The 24,712-nt window shown below is 40.4% G+C and overlaps 1 protein-coding gene across 2 annotated transcripts in view; it reads left to right on the top strand.

Annotated features, from left to right (window-relative positions):
• Positions 1 to 24,712, top strand: part of LOC117527547 (Na(+)/H(+) exchange regulatory cofactor NHE-RF1-like) — an 84,236-nt gene that overhangs the window by 35,310 nt on the left and 24,214 nt on the right. For both annotated transcript variants that reach the window (XM_034189943.1, XM_034189944.1), the window contains one exon: positions 8,179 to 8,349. In XM_034189943.1, coding sequence (XP_034045834.1) covers positions 8,179 to 8,349 — 171 coding nt within the window. The remainder of the gene's footprint in view (positions 1 to 8,178; positions 8,350 to 24,712) is intronic.

The following is a 24,712-nucleotide window of genomic DNA, read 5'->3' as shown; positions in this document are numbered from 1 at the left end:
TGGATTCACTGGTATTCACAGCAGCTGGTTACGTTTCGTTGCCAGAAACCCTCCTTCCAGTGAAGACATAAATGTCCAATAGTCTTATGTCAACAGGCGTCAAAATCTGGATTGTTGATGTCTGATGCCTTCTAGTGAGAGCCCTACAAGGTCTTGAAATGCAGTGACTAAATCTCAGTGAGAACATGTGTGGGAATAATGGAGGAGTTTATTACGTCCACCTAATAAAATTATCTCTATATATTTATTTGTCTGTCTGTCTGTTAGCAGGATTACGTTAAAACTACTACATGGATTTTGATGAAATTTTCACCACAGATAGATATTAGGCCATGGAAGACTCCATAAAATTTTAGAGATGATCCGGGTCCAGAATCAGGATCAAGATTTCACTTTATAGAGACTTTGAAGGATTACGTCAAAAAAAAAATAGTTCACGGATTCTCACCAAATTTGCACGACAGATAGATATTAGGGCATGTAAGACTCCACTGAATTTTGGAGGTGATCCGGTGTCACAGACCGAACAGTCCCCCCTGAAAATCAGTCCACCCTGCCTTCAGTGCGCATGTGTCATTTCGGAGCGTCAGCCGCGATTTACTTATTATCACATCGTTTCTGCTTCAAACTGCACTCCAGTCATCATCTACCTCACTGACAGATATCTGAAGCTTTTGTACAACAGTCTTTTCCGCGTGCTGCTGCGCCTCCGTCATTTCAAAGCGTCAGTAACAACTCACTGATTATCGCCTCATTTTCTGCTTAAAACAGCTTAATTTCTGCTTAAAACTGACTTTAGAATGATTTAAGAGGTTTTACTTTGCCATATGATGGTTAATAATCACATTATTCCCTTTTATCACTTTGGGTGAGTCAGACTGAGTCAGACTCAGACGTGCTGCTGTGGTCCCAAATGCACAGTGAAGGCAGGGCGGACCAATTTGTAGGGTGGACCGTTCAGTCTGTGACATTGGATCCAGATTCTAGATCATGATTTAAATTTTTACGCTTCACTTTGTCAGATTTTGAGGATTACGTTAAAAGTATTGAACGGATTATCACCAAATTTTCAAATTTTTATTAGGCCTTGGAAGACTCCATTAAATTTTGGAGGTGATCTGGATCTGGATCTGGATTCTGGATCAGGATTTCACTTTGTAGACTTTTCAGGATGACGTCAAAAACTACTTCACGGATACGACATCATGATGTAAAACCAACATCAGGAACACTATTTTGTTTCAGCTTGTGAATTAAATATCAGATTGCAACATCTTGATCAGTCGGATCATTCTGGATCAGGATGCAATTATTACATTGTGTTGTGGAATCCAGGTCCAGGTAAACTCCGGGTCACGATGTGAATCACAAATCTTTTATTTTGAGTCCTCGTGACCCCTTGGTGGACATCAGAAATCTCAGATTGCTCTTGTTAATTTTGTTGTTGATTTGGATCTGCCTTAAAAGTTCTTTGTCAGCTGCTGGAGCCAATATTGGTTTGCCAGGAATTCCCAGGAAAATGGCTTACGTCACTGCCTTTTTCCAACACATATCAAAAAGCAGAGCTCACACAAAAAGAACCATATTGAAAGAAGATGTCTCAGTAGCTCCTGTTCCATACTTCCCCCCTGAAAGATAAAATTTGTGCCACTAATAGAATACTTTTACCACGAGTTTAGGGCAGCAAATAACAGATCATCCATATTTCTCATAGACAAAAATTCTTCAGAAAATTGGCTAATTTTAAATTTAGTAATTTACTGTTATACTAAGAAATAAAAACATCAACTAGAAGGGCGCTAGATGGGTATAGAGCTCCACTGTTCTGTGACTTATGTTTCGAGGCAGATTTGGTTCCATACAGTAATCAATTTTTTACTGTTAATTTAAAAAAATGAAAGATTCCAGAGATGTTTGCTTATTTTATTAAAGCAATTTTTTTATTAAATATTAAAATGTATTAATACAATTTTCAGGTTATGAAAAACTTGATTATTTTGTAGGTTTAGTGTCTAATGTAGGATTCCAAAAAGACAACAGTCTGGGGATAATAAATTAATCAACATAATATTGTTGGAAAATCATTCGATAGTTCACCTGAAATAATTAAGTGATATTTATTTTTTGTCTTTAATGCTTGGTACTCTTCAATGTAAATTAATTTACTTTATTATTATTATTTTGCAGGGGTGGTGGCCAAGTGGTTAATGCGCTTGGTTTCAGTTCAGAAGGTTCTGGGTTCAAATCCCACCCCTGCTACATTTCTCCATGTAATGTGGAGTTGCGTCAGGAAGGGCATTCGGCGTAAAACTTGTGCCAATTCAACATGCAGATCCACCTTGGATTTGCTGTGGCGACCCCAAGTGCAAAACAAGGGAGCAGCCGAAGGGACTTACTATTATTATTATTGTTGTTGCAGCATCTTTTCTTTCTGAAGACCTTAAGTGAATGAAGTTGGTCAGGAATACGTGCACTCTGCAGCAGGGACACGGAGATGCACATATATTCAGCCAGACGTGGGAGTGAGCCGCGGGGTGGCTGTGGGGTCACTTCCTTGGAGAAAAGCTTGGCTCATGCCTGTTCAGCAGATTCCACAGATTTCATACCCTCGTGGACATTTCTTGGCCCTCCTCTCCTCTGTGATATGAACTCTCCTCTGTTGGCCCTGGGGGAGCGCCTCTCGCCCTGCAGAGGCGGGGTTAATGTCATCCCAAGCTCCCGCTGGCTGTCAGCAAACCTCACAGCTTCAGTGTCACAGTCACCTCTTAGTATTTACTTTTGGTTTTCGTAGTTTAGTGTGGCACGTGGTCACCGTCTGCGCCACGTTCCATCTTTAGTCATTTCTTGCTACAGCAGCTAAACAGAATATTATACATTTTGTGTAACATTTGTTTGTTTGTTTGTTTTGATGCCCTAGGTCTTTTGCTCAACTTCCACTAAACTTGTTATATGGATGAAGGTTAAAACTGAATTATTCTCAAAGGTTTCATTTATAGTAAAAGTCATGGTTATTCAATTTAAAGGTCAAAATTTTGATTTTTCACTCTGATTTGCACCAAACATGCCCCACGTAATAGGTTGGTTCCAGAATTAGCCAAATTATGTCAAATTTTACAAAATGTCACTAATTGAGATCAAGGTCATTGGGATCAAAGGTCACCCCCCCCATCCCCCCCATCCCTCCCCACTTCAGTTTGTATCAAAAATGGCACATGTATCCCAAGTTTCTAGGTTCCAGAATTCACCAGGCCATGTCATATTTGACTAAAGATTAATGATTAGTGTCAAGATTATTTTTGCCGATCTTTGGTCTAGTCTTCAAGAGTGTTTTGGCAGATATCTCCTAAACACTCTATGTGGATAACGGCTGACTTGGTATTGGCCTTAAAGGGTTTGTTGTTACATAGGTAAAGGTCATAGGGGTCATGGTCCAGGAACTAGATTTTCATCCTGATTTAGGCTACACTTGGCAAACACATGTAGACAGATTCCAGAATTGTCCATTTCGCATAGCCACAAAAATTAATCCATAATACATAATATACTGTCGTCAAAATCATGGAATTTTTGCCAACCTTACAGTCGCTTTCAATGCATTAAACGCTTGGCTTTGAAGCACCTGACAACTATACTTTATTTCTACACGCTACCTACCTGCTTATTAGCTGTGGTTGGACAAAATAAAGAATCCAGAAACACATGGCTATCGGATGTTTACTGACCCTCATGTTGAACTTGGAACATATCTTGGATGTATCGAAGCATACAGAAACACATGAAGCCTGAGCAACACTGGAAAGTAAAATCAGCTGGGTGCGGTTGTGTTGCAGGGTATGTAATTATTACTTTGTCCAAATTCTGCCAGCTGAATCACAAACATGAAGCAACACTGCACGTGTACATGTGTTAACGCTCGCTTTCTAATCACCGCGTGAAAGTACGGCCGGCTGCAAACTTTAGTAAAACTAGGCAGTAATAGTAGTTTGCCTCCTACGTTGGTTCTTAGGTTCTAGGTCTGGCAAGTTAGCCAAAGGTCATTAATCCAATTGAAGGTCAAAGAAATTTGCTTTAAAGGTTTAATTTCTACCAGACAATGAATTGTGTTGTTTAGCAGGAAACTGTATCCTAAACAAGGTGGCCACATCCTTATAGATGCTTTACATACCATATCTACCATAGATCTCACCAGCTTCACGCCCAAGTTAACTCAAATCAGCCAGAAAAGAGCAAGTAACAAGCCAAGGACAAGCGACCGCACCATAATAATCAGTTACCAGGATGATGAAATTCAAGCTGTAGGGCTTTTGTGTGATCAGCACAGTGAGTGTTGAGTGTGCACTCCTGCACTCTCAGTGCAGAGACACAGCAGCAAAAAAGACCAATCTGCATCATTCTGCTTTGATTAGAAGAGGCTGCAGTTACATTTGAGGCATCAAGTGTATGACGGCATCGAGGTGCATCAGCAGACAGTCAGCAAGGATCCTGACAGCCGATTTTGATCCTTGCTGAAGCGAGGTGTAATTAATGTCTGGGACTATGTTCTGTTTTGAGTCATCACCAAAAATTTAAAAGATTCTTCCTCACCTGCACCTTCAGCAAACGTCATATGATCAGCTGATTAGTTTTTCAGTAATCCTGCTGACAAACACAAAACAAGGCAACAACACAAAATCCTCAATGATACCTGTGACCAGTGCTGGACTCACTGACATGAAAAATGTTGTGTCTGTCCTCCGTCTGGCAGCAGACAGTTCCATCTGCAGCTCAGTTTTCAGTTCATTTTTTTTATTTAAAGGTTTCATTTTGAAATGATCATGCACTCCCATTTGGTGCAATCATTCATTTGGGGGGTTTCACAAGTTTTGTCATTATTCTGGGTGTTGTTTTCATTTATCATTTTCTTCTAAAGGCAATATCAAGTTGATATTATATGAAGTATTGCATTATTAAAAAAATCTAAATTGATATCCTTTTTAACATTCAAATTATTTCCATTTTTCTTTTGTTGCTTTTTGTTATTTATGTTATTATAGCGTAAAATTAGCAGGAAGTGGTAAAATCACAAGTCAGAATTTCAATACATCCACTTGGGAAATGATTCACAATATTAATACCAGCATTTTAGCATCAAAATTAATCCTATATCTTGAAAATAACCCCCCACCCCTTGAATGTAAAAAAGTATGGTCTATTATCAATTATCTGGCTATTCCGCTATGTGTAAAGTTTGTCCATGCTCTTCAAAATCTTTGTAAACACAATTCTTTCACAAAGGTTTTATTTCAGTAACACTGTGTGAACTTAGGAGGAGGCCATGCTCTTCAAAAACTTTAAAAACATAAACCATTGTCAAAGGTTTTATCAAATTCTTTAGCCTGAGATCTTGTTTTTGGCTTGGCCATGACACTTGATTTACTACAACTTGCCATGCTGTGACTTTAAATTACATGTGTAATTGCATGATCACTGTAATAATATCAGTACTTATGTAGCTTTGTGACTTCTCTAAAACAAGTACTACCAAGTCAGGAGCATTATATATCATAAACTTGAATGTTGTGTTCAATGCAGGGTTCATCAAAACTAATCATGAAGTCAAAACAATTACATTCTAATATTTTGAAAGATGTTACAATGACAGTATATATTGCAGTTTTCTTTTTTGCATGGGGTGGGGGTTTTTTGTCATGGTAGACACCCACTTCCTATATGAAATATCTCCCAAATTACACAATGCACAATCTCTGAAGTAGATGTAAGCATATTTGAAAAAAATATATATTTTCTACCATTACCACCTCCTGGGTCACATGATGTGAACTCTTTTTTTTCCAAGCATGTATTTAAGAGGTTTATATTATACAAATAATGAATGTGTATGAGTGCAATGGTAAGAATATTTCATGAGGTGAAAGCTGGAATGTTCCAGTCAATGAGTCATTCATTATGTGTATTATATAACACCTAAAATAGATCCTTCTCATTTGATATTTTATTCATTCATAAACAAGAGAAAAGGGACTTACGTTTCGGTGCATGTTCCTGGTCCTTTGAGGTCAAGAGGTTCCAAACAGTCTAACACAAACTTTAAACAGCATTCCAATGAAAAAAATTGTTCTCAGTCAACTTGCAAAAACAGTCAGATAGTTCCAAAACAATCCTGACGATGTAGTCCATTCTTCAAGTACAGACTGCCATCTGCTTCCCTCAGTCCAATGAAAAATTGCGACAGAAATCATCCGACAGTGCGTGTACTTCAGCCACAAACATCCCAACGAATACTGCAGATGCCTCCAGACGGTTTATGGCGTACTGATAATAATAATACTATACTCGTTTAAAATGTCATCTGTCATCAAAACAAACCCCGCCATGTTTGTTTTTAAGCTAATCGCCATAACTGCTAGTGTGGGCGGGCCCATATTCGTGGTGTGCAATGGCACAAAACGTACAAAATTGCACGGTAAATGGAACACAATGGGAAATGGTATGAATAATCCATATCACGTGACATACAAACCACCAATCAAATGATAAGGATCTATTCATGCATTATATAATTTACACTATTTAAATCAATCTATTATCAGTCAGCAGGTATCTTAAAAACAGATGTTGATCTTTTCTCTTTATGTTATTCCATGATGTGTTTTCTGATTTTATGGCTTCTTGAATAATAATTTAACTCTTCTCTTAGATACACCATTATTTTTTTAATTAGTCCCTTATTTCTGTATTTTATATGCTGTTTTATGTTTGTAATATATAAATGTGTTCTTTTTTAATGCTGGATATTATTGTGTTGTTGTAAAAAACTTGATCATGGTTGTATAGCACATTTGAAGCACATAAATGCATTATTATTATTACTATCATTATTATTAATATTGTTATTAAATATTATAGTCCAAACTACACTATTGCTACTGAGGTGATACGTCCTTTAAAAATTGATTTCAGGTCTTAGAGCAACAATCTGTTTTACTTGACTGGTTCTTTAAATAGAAAGCAGCTGCCACTTGTGCCACGCCCACTCTGGCATCTCTGCCTCTCTCCTGCAGAATGTGTGGGCGTGTTTCACATAGTACAGGATGGATCGGTGGGTGTGTCTGACAGAGTAAGCTGGAATCAGATATTGACTTTTGTGACATATGTCACAGAGGTGTAAAACAAGGCGTGTCATGCTAAATTTTGCTTACATCAGCGTAGTTCCTACATGCACAAACTCAGACTTATGGGAGTTTGAGGAAGTTTAATATCAAATACCAACATATGTTACTGCACAAGGTAACAAAAAAAAAGCATTATGCACAGTGAGACCCTTTAAAACAGGTTGAAAGTTGACATAGGTGGAAGTGTTAGCTGAGAACAATCACGTCGCTCAATACAGTCAAGTGACAGTCAGTCATTGGTCCTGAGAGGCTGCGTATGTTCGTATAAGAGAGAGGGAGGAGCTGTTGAGTTAGACGGCCTCAGTGCACATTTCTTACACATTATACTGTGAGGAGCTTTGATCAGTCACACGGCTGCCAGTATTTTATGTAGAAAATGAGTCACGCTCTCAGCCCTTCTTTGTTTTACAGTTGACTGAAGGCGAAAGCAGAAACTGATGCAGAATGTCAGCTGAGACTGGACCACAGTGACAAACAGGATCCTGTCCGTGCCGCCGTGTGGCTCTGAGCACGTTTTCATCTCCTTGATGACAAAAGTCATCGTGAAATAAACTGCAACGGCTTCATCCACACAAAGGAAGGGAGGTTCTGGGACTGAGTTTTTTTCCAGGATGACAATACCGCTCTCACACTTCCTGCCATCCCAGTGAGGAACCGGACAGGAGAGAGCGAGGGAGGCAGTCGCAGGTCAACGCCCAGATTTCATTGTCCTTGCTGGAGCAAGTCAGACTTCTGGGAATTCGTCCCCCTCCTCGGCTCCTCAGACCCTCAAGGTCAAAGCAGCACCTATTGGCCAGCAGACCTCACATCACGCCGTTTCTCCTTTTTCCTGGAAAACATTTATCACTTAGAGTCATTGCAAGTTCACTGTTAAAGACTTTTATTCTATACGTCCGCGTGCAGTGACAGACTGCAACTCTCCGTCCTCTCCGTCACTGATGAAAGTAACATTATTGTCTCTCATGCAGCACATTAATGTGATTTTCTGCCCTCTGCCTCCTCGCAGAAAGCGTCCACATCTCTGCGACCACGTCTCTGCGTGATCCAGCAAGGGTCTAATGGATACGGCTTCAATCTGCACAGCGAGAGGGCGCGGCCGGGACAGTACATCAGGGCTGTGGACGAGGACTCTCCCGCAGAGAGAGCAGGCCTGCAGCCCAAGGACAGGATAGTTCAGGTACCAAAATCAGCCAGAAACAGGAATCTGTGACCCCACGCAGGGCTGCAGCCAGCAGGCAGGATATTGTTTCTCCTCCGTATGTTTATTGCCCTTTTTTACTGTTGGCTTCATAGAAGGATTACGTACTAAAAAATAAAAACTTACATTTTATGCAGCAAGCAAACAGTTTCCCTTTTTCTACTTAAGCCACTTTATTGTGATCTTTACCAAAAAAAGATTACAAGACTTAAAATATATACAAAGAAATTATCCAAGGTTTAAAAATAATAATAAAAGGCAATCTGCCATTAAAGATTTTTGGCCCTGATTTCCATTCCACTTTCAAAGCTGAGGAAATCAGGCATGATTTTTTTTTAACTCCCAGGGTTTCATGAACCCATTGGTGATCCCACATCAACGTTTTTTTATGTTTCTGGACCCAGGGGCGTAGCACCAAATTCTGGGCCCTAGGTACTAAGCCATATTGAAGACACCCCCCCCCCCCACACACACACACACACACACTGTTATGTTCTTTTTTATTAAAGCAAACACCAAATTTCTAATGCGTAGTCAAACCAGGTCTAAATCATGTATACCTTAGATCACACCTGAGAGTCAGAACCCTTTTTAAAGTTGGGGGAGCAATATTGAGTTGGGCGGTCTGGGGGAACAAATTGCACCATTTTCTAGAATAATGGTGCAATCTGGTGCATTCCCGTCTGTTAAGATGCACAGGAATGCACCAAATTGCACCATTTTTCTAGAAAATGGTGCAGTTTGGTCCCCCAGACCCCCCAAATCAATATAGCTAGCTTTTAAGCTCACCTCTCTTTTCAAAGAATTTGGTTAGCAGCTGCTTTCCCTCATTTAGTTTTCTTTCCCTGTCCTTTTTTCTCTTCTTTTTTGAAATCCGGACTTTGAGTTTTTAGGAAAGACATTTTATTTCAGCCTAAACACTAGGGCTGCAACTAACGATTATCTTACTAATCAGTTCATCGGTCGATTATTTTTTTCAATTAATCATTTTGGGGTTTTTTTTTTTTACTTAAATGTGAGTTTTGCCATTATTTCTTTGAGTTATTATTAAAAGGCCTTTATCACACAACATCAACGTTTGAACTTGTAACAAAGTTATGTTATATTCTCGTCAAAAACATACCTGGAGTAGTGTTTTGTTTTATTTTGCACATATACATCACTGACACACCACAAAGAGATTTCTATCAGGTTTAAATGCCTACAGCAACTATCTCAACCACTGACAACATATTACAGCAAGAGTCCACGAAAGTATTTTAAAGCCCTGACTTAAGTGTAATATGTGATCTTTAAAAACATACGAAGTCTGTTAGAAAAGTATCCGACCTTTTTATTTTTTTCAAAAACCATATGGATTTGAATCACGTGTGATTGCATCAGCCAAGCTTGAACCTTCATGCTCATGCGTGAGTTTTTTCACACCTGTCGGTTGCGTCATTCTCCTGTGAGCAGGCTTTGAGTGAGGTGTGGTCCACCCCTCTCGTCGTTTTTTTATTGCAAATAAATGTCTGAACGATTTGGAGCTTTGCTGCATCAATTTTTTTCCAGAAACTGTTTGAGACCTCCAGGTGGACACCGTTCGAAAAATTAATATGGCTTTCAGGGACGATTTTATGGGGATTACACAGATTAAGGAGTGATCCAGACGGTTTAAAGACCGCCCACAACTGCTGAGAGCGCAGCGCACTCCGAGCGCCGATCAACAGGCTCAGACCCCACTGAAACAACCAGATCATTTCCAACGTGAAGGCTTTGTTGACTTTCACAAAAAGGCAGAAGTCGTGGACATCAGCACTTTTTTGGCACATTCCACTGTTACAGGAGTTTTTTTCATGGAAAGCCTGTCAATGGGGGCTGGGAGCACGCCGCACTCTCAGCAGTTGTGGGCGGTCTTTAAACCGTCTGGATCACTCCTTAATCTGTGTAATCCCCATAAAATCGTCCCTGAAAGCCATATTAATTTTCCGAACGGTGTCCACCTGGAGGTCTCTCACAGTTTCTGGAAAAAAATTGATGCAGCAAAGCTCCAAATCGTTCAGACATTTATTCGCAATAAAAAAACGACGAGAGGGGTGGACCACACCTCACTCAAAGCCTGCTCACAGGCGAATGATGCAACCGACAGGCGTGAAAAAACTCACGCATGTGCACGAAGGTTCAAGCTTGGCTGATGCAATCACACGTGATTCAAATCCATATGGTTTTTGAAAAAAATTAAAAGGTCGGATACTTTTCTAACAGACCTTGTATTTTCATGAAAAAAGACACAAATGTGCAGTTTACTGCATTTTATTTTTTCTTGTGTAAAAACACATCTTAGATGTGGTTTGACCGAAACAAACTGTCATTAAACTTAATAAAACAGGGATGAAGTGGAGGTTTAAGAGTCACTATGTGTTCACAGGAAACAGTTATTTCTATATTTATTTATGTTCATTGTTAGTTGGTTTAATCTTTTCTGTTTTGTTTTAAAGTAGACCTGCATTGAAATAAATGTGGTCAGATTTCAGAAAGAAATAGCTGATATGTATTTATAAGACCCTTGTGAATGCAGTAAAGTAAATCTGTAAGCCCAAAATTGTAATTCAGCGGAGAAATCTTCGTTTAAAAATGACAAATTTACAGCTAAAATTTAGCCCTCTGTGAAAACAGTTTGTACAGCCGTATCATTTCCATGACGTCAGGGACAAGACGACGCGCTCCCGCCTTCAGTCCGATCCTGCATTGAAATTGATTTTATCTGTTAGTAATGTTACTTATACATGTCCTGGTTTCAACATCCAAAAGTAAGACCGGGGCAATATGGCTGTTCTGACCCTTTCAAGTTGCATTGGCTCGTCCACTAGAGGAGCTAGAGGTCCCGTCGGAGGAGTCTCAGAGGAACGAAGAAGAGGCGGTCCGGACTTGTGTCGGGGAAAACCCCGAGACAAAACACCCCGCTCGGACACTCGCCCTCTCTCTCGTCCACGCTTCTTAATCCGATCGTCTAGACGAATAACCACGGATATTAACTCATCTAAATCCTTCGGTTCGTCACGGACGGCTAGCTCATCTTTCAGGGAGTCATTCAACCCGTCTACAAACACCCCCCTCAAAGCAGCAGCATTCCAACCAGACTGAGCGGAAAAGACTTGAAAATCCACAGAATAATCAGCTGCGCTTCGTCGCCCCTGTCGGAGGTTCAGCAATCGTTGAACCGCGGCATTTGTTTTCATCTCCAGGTGCTTCTGGAATTTCACCTGAAATGGAACTGCTTCTGCCACTGGGTCCATAGTGGTTTGGCCGGAGAATTCTGTTATGGATAAGACGCGGCTTGAGGAGCGGTCCAGTATCTGACTGAACCCAGCTTGAAATAATCAGAAGCAGTTCCAAAAAGAAAACATTTATTTTTCCCCCTTTGTGCTATACATGAAATACTAAATAATCAAAGTTCTTGTGAGGTGAAAAGGCGGCGCGCTCTCTCAGCGTCTTAACAGTCGGAGTCCGAACGTTCAGGACTCAGGAGTTCCGCCAACACCCCCCCCCCCACCCCCCCCAGGTGACTTTCCCAGACTGTACTCTGCGAAGGAGGAACAGAGATGAGATTATTCAACACTTATTACTACGAAATATTGTTTAGAGGCAAACTTATCAGCTACACATTTAGGTCTGGTTTCAAACTTAGTTCAAAGAGGCTGCTGCTCACAGCTAGTGGAGGATCATTAATCCGCACGCCACTGCCGTGAGGAGCATGCCAAACAATTTCCACCAGTTTACATTCACGGATAAACTTTTCAGAATATTCACCTCTGTCATGTGCTGACAGCGTTTGCCTCTCACCCTCGTCCTCCTTCACAGGCGCGATGTCAGACTCTGAAACGGCCGTCAGCGTCCCCACACGGTCGTCACAAGGTCGTATTCTCCGGCAATCTTATCCAACTCACTGCTGGTTTAAATGTAGTTCTTCATCACTACATTGGTACCAGCTGGAAGTCCTCAGATCTGCACGTGAACATCACAGGTGTTGTGGATTGTCCTGATAGAGAGCCGCACGAGAATGCAACAGGTGCAGCCAATCATCGTAACAGAGGAGAGAGACTCTTCTGCAGCACATTTTCCTTAGAGAACAGCCCCAAATCACCTGGGAAGGAAAATAAACACAAGACAACCCAACCTTGTCCAGCCAAACCCCCCCCCCCCCAACACACAACATTAAATCTAAGTTAAAGACTTATTTATTTAAACTGGCTTTTAACACTTAGTGGGGAGGTGACATGTTCTGTTATTTTATGTACTTTTTTATGTGTTGTTTTAAAATTTTATTTTATATGTGTTTTATTTTTGTAAATTTGTGTTTTTAATGTTAAGCACTTTGGACACCAGTCGGTGCTGTAAAGCACTTTATAAATAAATGGTGATTGATTGATTGATTGATTGATTGATTGATTGAAAAAGGTGCAGATGCAAACTGACGTAAATCCACAAATTACAGTTGGCGCGCAATGCATGCTGGGAGAGAGGGTCTTCTCCGTGACGTCTCGGCAGCGTCCATGATGAGAGGGACAGTTTTGCGGAGGGCTAAATGTTAGCTGTAAATTTGTCATTTTTAAATGAAGATTTCTCCGTTGAATGACAGATCTGGGCTTCCAGATTTACTTTACTACATTCAGAAGGATCTTATGTGTAAATGTAAGTCATTTTTTGGTCCAAAGATCTGACTGCATTTATTTCAATGCAGGTCTACTTTATGAGATTCTTTTTGTCCGTTTCTCTAAAACTGTATTGTGGCATTATTAGTTATTATTACTATTATTGTTGTTGTTTCTATTATTATTATTATTATTATTATTGAAATATAAATAAAAATGAATGAATAAAATATTACAATTTGTAATACATTTGACTCTTTTACGACAACAAACGCTGAGCCATGAATTATTATACAGAAAACAAATGTGCTGACAGCTGCAACAGCTTAATGCTAACTTTATCATTGAAAACGCCATAGACATGCTAACGCGTTAGCATCAGTCCCGTTTTTAAGTTATAAAATACATCTATCAACTGTTTCAGAAGACCATAACAGGTCAGATTAACATAAAAAGGTCAGTGTTAGTCACAGGCATATGCTTTTTGGGGTTTTAGTGGGGAAAAATTAAGATTAAGCGAAATAAAACACTGACTCAACAAAGCACCAGATCGAAGCGCTGCTTCAATCTGCGAATCACTGCTTCGATAGGTTCAAGGTTCAAAGCAAAGCCGCGCTGCAGAAACGGTTGATTTATATGGAAGAAACAAAACATTTGCGGTAAAACAAAGTTATTTAACAACTAACTGATGACTAAATTAGTTGACAACTATTTTAATAATCGATTAAATCGATTAGTTGTTTCAGCACTAGTAAACATCTCCTCTTTCTGTCAGATCCCGTTTGGGATGTGTGTGTGGGGGGGGAGGGGGTGGGGGGAGTGTCTCCTGTGCACCTGGACTAAACCATTGTATAACTGTACAGGGGTGGAAGGGCCCTCAGAGATCTTTCAATATTATTGTTAGAGCAGAATTATGTTTTGCAACATTTATACATTCTTTCTAATTATATTATTTTACAACATGAATTGTATGAACATTAATAACATGCAACACAAAAATGTATTTTATGCCAGTTTTTTGTGCCCCCCCATGCTATGGGCCCTGGGTACATAGTACCCCTTACCCCCCCAGTCCGACACCCCTGTCTGGACCCATAAAGGTGAAAATCAGAGCCAGAATTAGTATGTAATAGCAGACATTACTATTACCTATTTTTTGACACCTAAATAGATCCTTGTCATTTGATTGGTGGTTTGTATGTCATGTGAATTTCATTATTTGGAACATTGTATGTGTGACACCATGTAACATGCGTTTTCGTACATTTTACCGTGTATTTTAGTGCCATTTACCGTATATTTTAGTACTATTTACCGTATATTTTGGTACTATTTACTGTGCATTTTAGTACTTTTTATGATGCATTTTAGTACTATTTACTGTGCATTTTAGTACTATTTACTGTGCATTTTAGTACTATTTACGATGCATTTTAGTACTATTTACTGTGCATTTTAGTGCTATTTACCGTGCATTTAATAGTATTCACTGTATATTTTAGTACTATTTACCGTATATTTTGGTACTATTTACTGTGCATTTCAGTACTATTTACTGTGCATTTTAGTACTATTTACCGTGCATTTTGTTGGGAAAGTGTAGTGACATGGACCCACAACAGGGGGCGTAAATGAACGGACAATGGATAAGCCAAAATATAACAATTTAATGTTGCGAATTGTGCACAATGGAATACAGACAAATGCAGTTTGAGAATGATAGTCAATTATACGAAAAGTAACGTGTGGGCAGGCTCGAGGATAGAAGACGTCTGTCCAGAGAAGAGCCGGGTCCCACACGGCTTCCACTGCCAACGGATCTGAAGAACACCGGAGCCGCCAAGTCCTGAGTCCCCAGGTGGCCACCGTCTCCAGCTTTCAGACCTGGTACTGCTGGCAGGAAGCAGAGACAGTTAATGGTGGGTGTGTGGATACACACCCAGTAAATCCCCACACACAGATACAGTTCCTCCGGGAGGGAGCACCTCCACCTCCGAAGTAGGAACACAATAGCAGCTCCTGTTAACCACTTATCTGGTTGGAGTGAGAGGCGAGGACGTCAATTCTCTCACTGATAGCCAATCCAGCTGAAAGTGCACCACAGGAAAATGGCTGCAAACAGATCAAATGTAAGTCACAGTTCAGACACAGCAGAGAATATTACCTAAGCAGTAGATGATATCTCGGCAGCGAGGTGGAGTTGCTGCCCGGCTTTTATGGTGATGTGGTGATGAGTGACAGCTGGTGCTGATGATGAGTGACAGCTGTCACTCCCGGTTGCTCTGGCGCCCTCTTGTGCCTGAAGCCCGCACTTCAGGCAGGGCGCCCTCTGGTGGTGGGCCAGCAGTACCTCCTTTTCAGCGGCCCATACAACATATTTTAGTATTATCTACTGTGCATTTTAGTACTATTTACGATGCATTTTATTACTATTTACTGTGCATTTTAGTACTATTCACTATGCATTTTAGTGCTCTTTACTGTATACTTTGGTACTATTTACTGTAAATTTTAGTACTATTTACCATGCATTTTAGTACTATTTACTGTATATTTTGGTACTATTACCATGTATTTTAGTACTATTTACTGTGCATTTAATACTATTTACTGTATATTTTAGTACTATTTACCATATATTTTGGTACTATGTACTGTGCATTTCAGTACTATTTACTGTGCATTTTAGTCCTATTTACCATGCATTTTAGTATTATTTACTGTGCTGTGTATTTTGGTACTATTACCATGCATTTTAGTACAATTTACAATGCATTTTAGTACTATTTACCATGCATTTTAGTACTATTTACCATATATTTTGGTACTGTTACCATGCATTTTAGTGCTATTTTCTGTATATTTTGGTCCTATTACCATGTATTTTAGTACTATTTACCATGCATTTTAGCACTATTTACTGTATATTTTGGAACTACAACCCCAATTCCAATGAAGTTGGGACGTTGTGCAAAATGTAAATAAAAACAGAATACAATGATTGGCAAATCCTCTTCAACCTATATTCAATTGATTACACCACAAAGACAAGATATTTAATGTTCACACTGATTGAAACTGAAACTTTATTGTTTTTGTGCAAATATTTGCTCATTTTGAATTTGATGCCTGCAATACATTTCAAAAAGTTGGGACGGGGCAACAAAAGACTGGGAAAGTTGATGAATGCTCAAAGAACACCTAATTGGAAACAGGTGAGTGTCATGGTTGGGTATAAAAGGAGCATCCCCAAAAGGCTCAGCTGTTCACAAACAAAGATGGGGCGAGGATCACCACTTTGTGAACAACTGCTTGAAAAAATAGTCTAACAGTTTAAGAACAATGTTTCTCAACATTCAGTTGCAAGGAATTTAGGGATTCCATCATCTACAGTCCATAATATAATCAGAAGATCAGAAAACCATTGTCAGTTAACGCAGTTCGTCGCTACATCAATCAATCAATCAATCAATTTTTTTTTTATATAGCGCCAAATCACAACAAACAGTTGCCCCAAGGCGCTTTATATTGTAAGGCAAGGCCATACAATAATGATGTAAAACCCCAACAGTCAAAACGACCCCCTGTGAGCAAGCACTTGGCTACAGTGGGAAGGAAAAACTCCCTTTTAACAGGAAGAAACCTCCAGCAGAACCAGGCTCAGGGAGGGGCAGTCTTCTGCTGGACTGGTTGGGGCTGAGGGAGAGAACCAGGAAAAAGACATGCTGTGGAGGGGAGCAGAGATCGATCACTAATGATTAAATGCAGAGTGGTGCATACAGAGCAAAAAGAGAAAGAAACAGTGCATCATGGGAACCCCCCAGCAGTCTACGTCTATAGCAGCATAACTAAGGGATGGTTCAGGGTCACCTGATCCAGCCCTAACTATAAGCTTTAGCAAAAAGGAAAGTTTTAAGCCTAATCTTAAAAGTAGAGAGGGTGTCTGTCTCCCTGATCTGAATTGGGAGCTGGTTCCACAGGAGAGGAGCCTGAAAGCTGAAGGCTCTGCCTCCCATTCTACTCTTACAAACCCTAGGAACTACAAGTAAGCCTGCAGTCTGAGAGCGAAGCGCTCTATTGGGGTGATATGGTACTATGAGGTCCCTAAGATAAGATGGGACCTGATTATTCAAAACCTTATAAGTAAGAAGAAGAATTTTAAATTCTATTCTAGAATTAACAGGAAGCCAATGAAGAGAGGCCAATATGGGTGAGATATGCTCTCTCCTTCTAGTCCCCGTCAGCACTCTAGCTGCAGCATTTTGAATTAACTGAAGGCTTTTTAGGGAACTTTTAGGACAACCTGATAATAATGAATTACAATAGTCCAGCCTAGAGGAAATAAATGCATGAATTAGTTTTTCAGCATCACTCTGAGACAAGACCTTTCTGATTTTAGAGATATTGCGTAAATGCAAAAAAGCAGTCCTACATATTTGTTTAATATGCGCTTGAATGACATATCCTGATCAAAAATGACTCCAAGATTTCTCACAGTATTACTAGAGGTCAGGGTAATGCCATCCAGAGTAAGGATCTGGTTAGACACCATGTTTCTAAGATTTGTGGGGCCAAGAACAATAACTTCAGTTTTATCTGAGTTTAAAAGCAGGAAATTAGAGGTCATCCATGTCTTTATGTCTGTAAGACAATCCTGCAGTTTAGCTAATTGGTGTGTGTCCTCTGGCTTCATGGATAGATAAAGCTGGGTATCATCTGCGTAACAATGAAAATTTAAGCAATACCGTCTAATAATACTGCCTAAGGGAAGCATATATAAAGTGAATAAAATTGGTCCTAGCACAGAACCTTGTGGAACTCCATAATTAACTTTAGTCTGTGAAGAAGATTCCCCATTTACATGAACAAATTGTAATCTATTAGACAAATATGATTCAAACCACCGCAGCGCAGTGCCTTTAATACCTATGGCATGCTCTAATCTCTGTAATAAAATTTTATGGTCAACAGTATCAAAAGCAGCACTGAGGTCTAACAGAACAAGCACAGAGATGAGTCCACTGTCCGAGGCCATAAGAAGATCATTTGTAACCTTCACTAATGCTGTTTCTGTACTATGATGAATTCTAAAACCTGACTGAAACTCTTCAAATAGACCATTCCTCTGCAGATGATCAGTTAGCTGTTTTACAACTACCCTTTCAAGAATTTTTGAGAGAAAAGGAAGGTTGGAGATTGGCCTATAATTAGCTAAGATAGCTGGGTCAAGTGATATTTACATCTACAAGTGCAAGTTAAAACTCTACCATGCAAAGCGAAAGCTGTACATTGACAACATCCAGAAACACCGCCGCCTTCTCTGGGCCCGAGCTCATTTGAAATGGACAGACACAAAAGTGGAAAAGTGTGCTGTGGTCTGATGAGCCCACATTTCAAATTGTTTGTGGAAATCATGGACGTCGTGTCCTCTGGACAAAAGAGGAAAAAGACCATCTAGACCAGTGCAAAGTTCAAAAGCCAGCATCTGTGATAGTATGGGGGTGTGTTAGTGCCCATGACATGGGCCACTTACACATCTGTGATGCCGCCATCAGTGCTGAAAGATACATCCAGGTTTTGGAGCAACACATGCTGCCATCCAAGCAACGTCTTTTTCAGGGACGTCCCTGCTTATTTCAGCAAGACAATGCCAAGCCACATTCTGCACGTGTTACAACAGTGTGGCTTCGTAGTAAAAGAGTGCAGGTACTAGACTGGCCTGGCTGCAGTCCAGACCTGTCACCTATTGAAAATGTGTGGCGCATTATGAAGGACAAAATATGACAACGGAGACCCCGGACTGTTGAACAAGTCGTACATCAAGCAAGAATGGGAAAGAATTCCACCTATAAAGCTTCAACAATTAGTGTCCTCAGTTCCCAAATGCTTATTGAGTGTTGTTAGAAGGAAAGGTGATGTAACACAGTGGTAAACATACCACTGTCCCAGCTTTTTTGAAACGTGTTGCAGGCATCCATTTCAAAATTAGTATATATTTGCACAAAAACAATAAAGTTTGACAGTTTGAACATTAAATATCTTGTCTTTGTGGTGTATTCAATTGAATATAGGTTGAAGAGGATTTGCCAATCATTGTATTCTGTTTTTATTTACATTTTACACAACGTCCCATCTTCATTGGAATTGGGGTTGTATTTAACGTGCATTTTAGTACTATTTACTGTATATTTTGGTACTATTTACTGTGCATTTTAGTACTATTTACCATGCATTTATCTCCTGTACAATTCACTGTATTGAATGCCTCCATTAGCTTTATGTAAAAATGTTTCCATGATACAAGAAAGCTAAATCCAATAGCCGTAGTGTGAGCAGCCATAGAAGCAGTTATATATGTATATATATAGAGAGAGAGAGAGAGAGAGAGAGAGAGAGAGAGAGAGAGAGAGAGAGAGAGAGAGAGAGAGACATATATCATGATTTTTCACTGATTGAGGAAAGTAGACATGTCCTTCCACTCACCACTAAGCTAATGCTGCGTTTACACATAGCGACAAGTCACGAATGCCACGAACTACACATTCTTGGCCGCTGATCACAAATGTGATTATTCGGGGCAGAGGCGTCAGGTGTCCTCAGGAACTGCTCCAACCTGTTACCACACGTTACGATTAATGGCACATGTTGCCGGAGAATTATTAGGAACCATTACGCACGGTGAAGAATAGTGTTCCGCGTTGTTACGCGTTATCGCGCGCTATTGCGCGTAACAGCGCATCGTTAAGTTCTGTCACGTTGTGAACGAAGTGAATTGTCTCCACACACACACACACACCCATATTCATCCAACCGAATTCATATCACTCCAGTTTTTCAGAACTTTGTGACTGCATGCATATTTGGGCTCTGTGCCATGGAGTGGTGCAGAGAGGAGGAGGAGGAGGACAGCGCCAGATGTGTGGCTTCATGCGGCTCTCGTCTGGCGCATTTTCCCAAACATCAGGCACATGCAGCAGGTGGAACACCTGCAGGAGCGCGCTGAAGAGCACTGAAATTAGACTTTTAGCCGAGTTGGTGTCAGCAATCAAACTGAATGTTGTGCAGCAGGGTTTAATTGTGCGCACGCTTCTTCCTCCGCCGGACTGGAGAAGGTGCAGAGATGTCTGGCTGCACGTGAGTCTCCTCTCGCTCCTCTGGTTGCTCAGACTCGTTCTCCCGCTCATCGGTTACAACAGCAGGTGGAACACCTGCAGGAGCGTCCTGAGGAGCTTCAGCAGGAACTGTGGACCGACATTTGGAGCCGAATTTAGTTGTGCGCACGTGACAGAAAACTGATTCGTCATGGCGCGCAGTGAAATGTGACGCCGCGTTACAAGTCGTGTCAAACTTGACAGTTTCTGTGTCACTTCGTAATAACGCGTGACAGTTTGGGCTCCAAGAACCATCACAGGAATCACTACGAACGTTGTCACGTTCTATTAAGGATCACTACTCATCAAGACGGATCAACATGCTCAGTTGCGACCTCCACGACGTGAGACGAAATGAGGGTGTGACATTCGTGGAAGATTTTTTGACAGGCAAAAACATGCTCCACAAATATCAAGAATATCACGCACTATTAAGAAACCTATTCAGATGCGTTAAGTCACATTAAGAATGTCAGGAATGTGTCACGAATGACAGAAAAATGACATTTGTAACATGTCTTGCTTATGTGTAAATGCACCTTAAGCAGTAACGTGGAAAGAAGGGGATGGAAATGGAAAGAACGGGGGCTGAATGCATTTACTTTCACACAATTCTCATTATATGTTTTATTTGTGTGTGTGTGCAAATATGTGTACAAAACCCTACTTCCTCTTCCTCTTACCGTGTTTTCTCCACACTTTTCCAAAAAGCTAAAACGTCTCTATTTAAATCTCAAACATGTCTTCTGTTGCTTTTCATGGGCCTCGTGCTGAGGAGGAGGATTACCAGGAGGCTTCTACTCAGAGAACAGGAGGAAAAATACACAGGACTTACTGGGTGAAACTGCTTGACACACAGAAGGAAGGTCCTGATAAGGCCTATTATCTACTTACACCTACTTTTACCCAAGATTGTCCCCAATCTGCACCAGTTAACTCCAATTACTCAGTCTTTTGGATCATAATTTAACCTGACATCACAAATTTTAATCATATTTTTAATGCTACTTTTGCCATTGATTACACCCAATTTCAGGCCCCAGTTGTGTGTTCCATTTGCCCCCCAAATCATAGAGAATCAAAATTTAGCAATGGGAGGAAGGCTTCCAAAATGGGAAGGAATGGGACAGTGGAATTTTTTTCAACACTATACATTCACATGATAGAGATCTGTTTTCAGATTTACAAATTAAAGACTTAAAGACATAAATGTACATAAAACCCCTGAGTGCTTTTACAGTATTGTGATATTAGGTTATACAAAATTAAAGTATATACACGTACAATTGCATCTAACATTTCTTAAGCCATAAAGCTTCAGTCAGTTGTATGCATCCTTTTTTTTTGTCTTGAAAAAACTACACGCTATGCAAAAGCTTTAGGTGCATTTAATGTGTCAGATATATTTTGAAATAATGAACATCTGCTCGATAATAATACATAAATAAATATTAGTTAGCAAAATGTGTGACCATTTTAGAAAAAATGTAATTTCTTTTGGATTAAATCCTGAAATTGATGAGGAAATCTGGTTGTATTTAATCAGGTTTCTTGCACAGTCCTGTAAATCATTAGTTCCCCAAACTCAGATATGCTAAATACTGTTCTCTGAACTGCAGAAGTGGTTGGATCGTTTCCTGGTGTTAACCATGTTCAGAGAAAAACATCATTTAGACCAACAGGCGCTGACTGTGTGTGGCCTTAAACCCCACACAGGACTTACAGAGAATACAAACAGCCCAGATTTTTTACACATGCGTTGCTCAAAATCATTAAAGGTCAGGAATAACGAGTTTTATCACTGCTGTGAAGTCTGCTCCGCCCACACTTTACAACATCGGCTGGTCCAAAGAGGCATGTGTGTGTGTGTGTGTGAGAGAGAGAGAGAGACAGAAAATAACACCCTATGAAGCATCGGTGTGTCCAAACTGCATAACGACAGCCTAGAATGAACTCCTCAGTCATTATTATCTTAAAGCTTTACATAAACCAAATTATTTGCAAAGTGTGTGAGTTGCACACTGCACCAAAATATCCTGGTTGGTCACTTTTTTTTTTTTTTACTTTGCTTAAAGATTTAGCCACCAAAAGCAGAAACACTGTTTGAATGAGTCATATAGTTTTTTAGTATGTTGCCACATCAGAGTGGCAGAAATGAGGAGCAGTGCTGCCAACTTACAGACTTTGCTGCGTAAATGCAGCAACTATATTCAGACCCCTCTAACAACTTTTTTTTTCTTAAATAAAGCGACTACCAAGAAATGTAGCGACTTTTCTCTGTGTTATTGGAGACGTTTGGACACTCTGATGTGAAATGAGCAGCGGCTGTTGCTGTGGCACTGGGCCCCTCCCCTATCCCAAAGCACTCACAGGAGACCGCCCGCCTCCTCCACTCGCGCGGAAGAGGAGGCAGACAACCAGTGGCGGGTTAAGATACTTTGACACTTGCATGAATTTGATCCGTGCACTGGCTCGCAATCTGCTGTGCCAGAGAGTAAACCCGTTGAAAACCGTTGTAAACTGTGCACAGCTTTGTGCAAGTCTGCAAAGAAAATTTTGAAATGTTCAAAATCTCTTTCACGCATTAATTTTGTGAACTACTTATGAACATTGCGTAGGGGTGGTGGCCAAGTGGTTAATGCACTTGGTTTCAGTGTGGAAGGTTCCAGGTTTGAATCCCACCCCTACCACATTTCTCCATGTAATGTGGAGTTGCGTTGGGAAGGGCATCCGGCATAAAACTTGTGCCAATTCAACATGCAGATCCACCTTGGATTTGCTGTGGCGACCCCGAGTACAAAACAAGGGAGCAGCCGAAGGGACTTACTTTTTACTCGTGAACATTGCACAAACAATTAAAAAACACTGTGCCACTGCAAGTCACTGCGTCAGTGCTGCGCACCACAGCGCAGCTTATCCGAACGATTATGACGAGATGTTGAATCTATAATAAACAAAATTTTACAGATACTCATAAAAAGGAATGAAAATGCAACTGTTTTACCAAGTCATTATAATGTAAATATTACAGATAATTACTTTTTAGATGATTCCAAATGCGTTCTCCGTGTCATGAAGCACACCAGAACAGCTGCAGCTGAAATGGTCCTCTGTGATTCCGGAGTGATTAGAGGTGGTTTCATCAGTCAAATTCTGAGAGTAAATGATTAATCCACACCAAAACGATTATTTTATCTAACACAGTGTCCAGCGGCACAAAGCGGGTCACATTGGCACGATGAATTGTGCGGCAGCCGGGGGGGTTAAATGCGTGCAAGTGTCAAGGTGCTGTTACTCCATTTCATTGGCTCAGAGCTCTTTGAGTTGCGCACTGATTGGCTCATACAGATGCAACACAGGCTGGTTCCTGCCTCCGACGTCGCAACTTTGCATGCTTATTTTTCACACACATTCATCTTCAATTGCTTACTGGAATTAAGGGTCACGGGGGGGGGGGGGGGGGGGCTGGAGCCTATCCCAGCAGTCATGGGGTGTGAGATGGGGTACACCCTGGACAGGACGCCAGTCTGTCACAGGGCCACATATAGACAAACAAACACATTCACACCTACAGATAATTTAAAGTTCCCAATTCACTTAACCTGTGTGTCTTTTGGATGTGGGAGGAAGCTGGAGCACTGGGAAGGAACCCACACAAACATGAAGAGAACATGCAAACTGCACACAAAAAGGCCACAGGTAGGAATCGATCCCATGACCTTCTTGCTGTGACGCACCAGTGCTAACCACCAAGCCATCGTGCTGCCCATGCTTATTTTTCACCACATAAGATTCTATTCATAAATCATTTTTAGCCCAAGTGTTAAATGTTTTTTTCACTAACATGCAAAATTAAAGCAGAACAGAAAAATAATAAATAAATTGTGTCACGTCAATTCTGGTCAGAATTTTCTTTGTCAAAAATAAATCGCTGCACTAAATACCAGATTAAGAAAAGTAAAGTAAAGTAAAGTTAAGCATGACTCCCAAAATTTCCTGTATATTTATATTGTTAATTGTGTTGGTAGCATGGCCCAAGCAGAGGGTCACCCCTTTGAGTCTGGTCTGCTTGAGGTTTCTTCCTCAAATCATCAGAGGGAGTTTTTTTCTTACCACTGTTGCCTGTGTGCTTGCTCTAGGGGTTGGTAAGGTTCGATCTTTCTTGTGTGAAGCGCCTTGAGGCAACTTTGTTGTGATTTGGCACTATATAAATTAAATAAATTGAATTGAATTGAACCCCCCTCCCCCCCCCAAAACAACAACAACAACAAAACAAGTAACTCTGTTAGAGTGTCTCTTTTGGGTCACTTTTGTTGGTTCCAAACCTAAGAATAAACAAAAGAAAGTTCATTTGTAGTTCTTAACATATTTCTTGTGTTTTTACTCACTTGTTGTCCCTCCCACGATGTTTTTCCTCTCTCTCAGAGCAGCATCAGTGACAATTACATGCACATGCCAATTATGCAAATTGGATGATAACGTCATTTAGCGACTTTTAGGACAACCAATAGCGACTTTCCTTACGGAGGCATTGGCAACAGAGATGAGGAGGTGGAAGTG

Source organism: Thalassophryne amazonica, chromosome 16, assembly GCF_902500255.1.
Source record: "Thalassophryne amazonica chromosome 16, fThaAma1.1, whole genome shotgun sequence".
Taxonomy (NCBI): Eukaryota; Metazoa; Chordata; class Actinopteri; order Batrachoidiformes; family Batrachoididae; genus Thalassophryne; species Thalassophryne amazonica.
Note: the sequence above shows the minus strand (reverse complement) of the source record. Positions and strands in the feature narration are given on the sequence as shown.